At 33.9% G+C, this 5,839-nt stretch overlaps 1 protein-coding gene across 1 annotated transcript; it reads left to right on the top strand.

Moving 5' to 3' along the window:
- Window positions 1-256: 256 nt before the first annotated feature.
- Window positions 257-1,095, top strand: LOC132624016 (gibberellin-regulated protein 11-like). Its single transcript, XM_060338837.1, has 2 exons — window positions 257-478; window positions 728-1,095. Exons 1-2 carry the CDS (start codon window positions 358-360, stop codon window positions 907-909), a joined length of 303 nt encoding a protein of 100 aa, XP_060194820.1. The 5' UTR covers window positions 257-357; the 3' UTR covers window positions 910-1,095.
- Window positions 1,096-5,839: the final 4,744 nt, after the last annotated feature.

The raw sequence follows: 5,839 nt of genomic DNA on the forward strand, positions 1-5,839 counted from the left end.
TTCATTTTTAACTAGTAATTTTAAATTCTAAGAATAAAATTATCTTTATTAAGGAGCATTTTACCTCCAAATGTGATTTTTTTAATAAATTTAAAAGAGTTAGGACCCAAAACGAGCACTAAATATCGAGTGCGAAATAAAATAAGAAGTAGAAATATTAATTAGGCCCTTGCCTTAACCCACCAATGTCGACACCCCAAGAAAAACGTGGGTTTGAAGGGGGGGTTGTTCTTTTCTTGTGCTATAAATACCACATCACTCTGCTTACTGCTTCACAACCATAGTGAAAGCCAGCTCAGATTTCAGAGTTCTCAGATTTCTCCTTCATACCCCATTTCATTTTTCTTTTCTAAAAGAATGGCATTCCAAAAGACATTTGCAGCTTTGCTCATTGCATCAATTGCGCTTGTCCATTTCACTCATGCCCTTCAAGAGGTGAAGCCACCAGCACCAAGCCCTCAACTTCCAAAGCCACTAGGTACTGTAACATTATCATAAATAATTTTTCCATGACAAGAAGTGCTACTCCATCCGTCCTAATTTATGTGAGGAAAGTTTTAAGTTAAATTATTTTTAGGTATAGAAATGTATCATTTGTTTTTTTGATAAATTAAAAAGAAAAATGTATCACATAAATTGAGACAGAGAAAATATTATTTTCTATATATAATTGATCACATTCGATCTTAAGGACTAACTTTAAATTTTGAATTGGCCTCTTTTACAGATTGTGGTGGAGCTTGTAAATATAGGTGCAGCGAAACGAAACGTCCAAATCTGTGCAACAGAGCATGTGGAAGTTGCTGCCGTACCTGCCACTGCGTGCCACCAGGCACTTCTGGCAATTATGAAGCATGCCCTTGCTATTTCAACCTTACTACTCACAACAACACCCGCAAATGTCCTTAATTGATCGCCTTATGTTTTTCAATATTTGTTGTTCCATAAATTAGATGTACCCGTTATGGAATTTGTTGTGTACCGATAAGTATGCCAGCTGTTGATTTTGCTAGTATTCAATTTCTTCTATGTACGATTGAAGGTTCAGAGTTTTAAATGCAATATTAATGGATATTATTAATTTGATTGATGCTATTGACTCTGGTCGTCCCTTTTCCCGTACACAAAAAAGTGGGCCATTCTTTGGAGATGTTGTTAATTTGTTATGGATACTACTTACTGTGTATGGAATGGTTCCAAGTTCCAACTCAGAGAGGTATTTCTCAATACTCAATAATAGTAGCTGACACAACCATTGGAGCAATCGATAACATAACTATTTTACATGATCAATATATTATGCATTATACTATATAGCCCATTTGTCTGGTAAACAATCTCGACCAACGAGGACCAAATGTTGATTGAGATACATTTATGTCTTTTTTCTTGTTTGTGTAGAAAGCGAAAAATAAATAGTCATCGAAAACTTTATTACAAAACAAAGCTGTTCTAGATGTACCAGTACAATTTGTGAGTATATAGCTTTACTTACCATTTTCCTTTCAGGCTACCAATTCACGTTCTTTCAGAAAAGTAATTTTAGTACTCACTTCTAAAGAACCTGATGTGAAGTATATTTGTACATTATTATCAGTACATAATAATTGAACCCAAAAGTGCACTTCCTCCCTTCCCATTTACATGTCCGCATTGCATTTTGGACTTCCCTTTATAAAACATTAATTAATTTACTTTTATTGATTGCACTTTGAAGATTTAAAATTAAATACAAGTACTCCAATTAGTTTGAGAAAAAGTTACTTAATAATATTGGTGAAGTTGGAAAATATAATTAATACTCTCTTAATTTGCTAAAATGAACAAGTAAAAGAAAAAATTTATTTTGAACATACTAAACAGGTAAAAGCAAGGAAACTGAGTAATGTCAGCAACCAAAAGCTTCACAAAATAATAGCATGCTTTTTGATCCTATAAAGGTGACAGGGAATAGCGATTAGTAAAGTGTATAAAGTTTATGAAGTCCATTTTCTCAAGAATTTGAAATGAAGTAAAGTTGACGAGTGCCAACCCTATATGTCCCTTGCTGTACAAGCACTGAAGCAAAGTACATTTGGACATGTTATGAATGCTCTTTTCTTCTTCTTTGTTTAATTTTTATCTTTTATGTTTGGATAAACATAGTATTGTTTAATTTAGTGTAGCTTCGGTTCATAACTTAAAAAACTCCGGTCTTTGTGACCGGGGGCGGAGCTAGAAGCCGGGATACTGGATCGTCTAACTCACTAGCTTTTGCTCAAACAATATATTCGTATTAAAATTCATTAAATATGGACAAATGTTACATATAGAATTCAGTTATTATCATTTGAATTCATTGTTTAAAACTCCAGAATTCATAGAGTTGAAATCCTGATTGTGCCTCTACTTGTAACTTCACTCTCATTCATATTAATAATCTGAATAAACTGACTTTTTGGCCTTGTTCCTTATATTTATGTAGTGGCTAAATCCTATATCATATCCTAGTCGAAATTGTAAAGAATCCAATTAATATCATTTGAAGTCATTGTGTTATTTTTCACACTTTGAGAGCCCATAAGTGTGTGTGTTTTTTTTTTTTTTAATAAAAGAACAAAAAGTCAAAACTAGTGCTGGAACATCAGAGTTTGAGAATTATTTGAATCTCTTTGGGAGACAATTATGGATGGATTTTAGTAAAGGAATAAATAAACTACTAGTTGAAAGAAAGAAGCTTGATAAGTCAAAATGATTAGCTTCATAGTAATGTGAGTTAGGTGAGAGATAGCATCCAAGTTGGGCTCACTCCAATCAATGCATATCGCGTTGAACCTACTTGCTTGCTTTGTGCAAGTACAGATCAAAAGCCTACTCACGCACAGCTGGCTGGCTGCTTTGTAACGGCGGTACTTTTCTTTAACGGGTTTAATATATACGGTCAGACCTCTTTATAACAGCATCCGCATATAGCAACATTTTTATATAATAGTTAAGATTTTTCGAAACTAATTTTTTATGTTATATTTTTACTTTTCTATAACAATATTTTACTTATAATAGCAACAATCAACTTTATAACAATACACTTTTTATTAAATAACTCTCATATAACGACAATTTTTTTTTTTAATAACATAATAATTAACCATCTTTATAAAAACAGAATAACTATGATTATCAATAATAAGTGTAGAGATTTGAATAAATATTCGATCCTTTAATAAACTATTTATGGCAAAGAATATCATATGAATAAATATAATTTCATCATTAAAAGATTTTTCTAGTGTGATTAAGCTTAGAATTTGACAATTTAAAACAAAAAATTAAATTTTATGCATCTTTTTTTCCTATAGCAGCTAAATATTATTAAAATGTCAATGTTATTATAGGTGTATAACAGCTAAAAAATTTAGGACCCAACGGTGTTGTTATAGAGACGTTTGACTGTACAAGTAAAGAATTTTTATATTATTAATATAATTCAAAATAATCGTTAATGCTCCATTTCATATTATTATATCAAATTTATTATGAAATGCTACATGTATTTACAAGTTAATTTAGTTTGATAATATAAACAACGTTTGAGGTGCACAAAACTTAAGCTCTGATCCCACCAAAGCTACTCAAAACCAAGAGAAACTATGAAAGTGCGGAATATGAACTAGCTCGTCGTAATTCAGACTCCATGTACATTCATGAACCAACTGGAAACTTTAATTGACAGTTGTAGCTCCACTGCCCCACAAAGTGACCATAAGAAATCAGTCCGCTCCAGATTCTACGAGTCAAATCAAGTTTAGTTTAAGTGCAAGTTATGACTAACCCAAGGTCCTTTTTGTTGGATGAATCAAACATTAATTGGATCCAATATGTGTTGTGTGTTGTGAGTAAAAACATAAGTCCTCTACGGTAAGACTAGTACATCTAGTGACAATTAGGTCAGAATTTCTTATTATTTTTAATATTTTAGTTAGACAATTGAGTATTTTAATGTAGACGCTCAAACAGTGGATGAAAAATCATCTTGGTGGTCACTGTCTTTACACACACTCCAAAACTTTGATGGGTCATTCTGGGTCCAATCTATAGACCCTTTAGTAATTTCTAGCATTTTTTCACTGTGAAAATGCAATAAAATTCTATCTCCTGGATTATTTTATCACACCTTCTATATGAGTTAGTAATCTCACTCCCACCATTTTAGTATAAATGGTGGAATAAAATAGTTCTGGAATTTGCTAATATCTCAAATCAAACATGGAATAAAGTTAATCCTAAATTTTATTCATGAATTATTATCCTTATCCCACATAACAAACGATCCAATGTGATATGCTGATAAATGGAAATGATTGTTACGATCATTTCCTCAATGAAATTCAAGGCACGTCTCAAAAAGTAAAGAATGTCATATAATCTATTTTCAGAAATAATCACTTTCCCAAATAGCAGTGCAATTACTTGGATAGTATAACCGAGCCATGCAAATTTTTTTGTGCTGATTGCCCTTCAAAGGCACTGGTCTTTAATTTTTGTCCCACAAATTGTTGGTCTATAATTTTTATTCTTCGCCTAATATCATGAGGTTTGGGGGTTCAAAAACTGGCTTAGTTAAAAAAAAACGCAAGGCAGAGTTTTGCAAAATTTTAACTGAGTAAAAAAAAATATTGTCTTAAGGTAGAGTTTGCCTTATGCCTGAAGGCAAAACTCTGCCTTAAGTAGAGTTTACAGTCAAACTCTGTCTAATCAGGTAGAGTTTGGCTGCAAACTCTACTTAAGGCAGAGTTTGAAACTTTGCTTGAAGGTGGTAAAACTCTGCCTTGCGATTTTTTTTTTTTAATTTTTGACTGAACTGGAGTTCGAACCTACAACCTCGGGTGTTAGGCGAAGGGCAAAACTTAAAGACCACCAATTTGAAGAGCAAAAATTAAAGGCCAGCCCAAATGAAGGACAATCCGCGCAAAAAAAAAAGATCATTTTTTTTGCGCGAATTGCCCTTCTTTTGGGGTGGTCTTTAAATTTTGCCCCTCATATTTGTGGTCTTTAAACTATACCCCTCATATTGCTGGTCTTTAATTTTTGCCCTTCGCATTGCAATTCTGAGCGTTCACGCAGAAATCATGAGGTTCTGAGTTCGAATCCCCGCTCAAGCATAAATTAAAAAAAAAATTGCAAGGCAAGGTTTGTGTCGCGTGTATGCTAGACCCGGCATAAACTTGTTAAGGAATTACCAAATTTATGTCGGACCCGGCATACTCATACTTTATGGGCAGACTTGGCATAAGTATGCCTGGTTCGGCATAACTTTGGTAATTCCTTAACAAGTTTATGCCGGTGGGGGCATACTTTTAATGAGCAAAAGTTTATGCCGGACCCGGCATAAACTTGTGAAGGAATTACCAAAGTTATGCCGGACCCGACATACTTATGCCAAGTCTGCCCATCAGGCATAAGTATGCCGGGTCCGGCATAACTTTAGTAATTCCTTCACAAGTGTATGCCGATGGGGGCATAGCGAAATTTAAACTCTACCTTGCGAATTTTTTTAAAAATTTTAACTGTGTGGGGGTTCGAACCTGGAACCCATGAATTTTAGCCGAAGGGCAAAATTCAAAGATTTCAGATATGAGGGGTAAAATTTAAAGGCCACCCCATGGACCAATGAGAACTTTGAAACCGGGCTGATCCCCTAGGCCTAGTCCAGATATAGAACGAATGGGGCTAATTTAAACACACAATAGAAGCCCAAATCCCTGTTTCAAATCCTAACGGCTAGTTAGCTAACACGCTGCATACACAGAACGCTCTATAACGGTCACTTTATGTTTGCCCCTCCTGAAAACCCTATTTC

Source organism: Lycium barbarum, chromosome 12 (assembly GCF_019175385.1).
Source record: "Lycium barbarum isolate Lr01 chromosome 12, ASM1917538v2, whole genome shotgun sequence".
NCBI classification, from domain to species: Eukaryota; Viridiplantae; Streptophyta; class Magnoliopsida; order Solanales; family Solanaceae; genus Lycium; species Lycium barbarum.

Bases quoted from the DNA above. Each gene is read 5' to 3' on its own strand.
- LOC132624016 (XM_060338837.1), top strand. From the start codon at position 358: ATGGCATTCCAAAAGACATTTGCAGCTTTGCTCATTGCATCAATTGCG. The intron at 479-727 runs GTACTGTAACAT...CCTCTTTTACAG, and splicing joins TCAACTTCCAAAGCCACTAG to ATTGTGGTGGAGCTTGTAAA.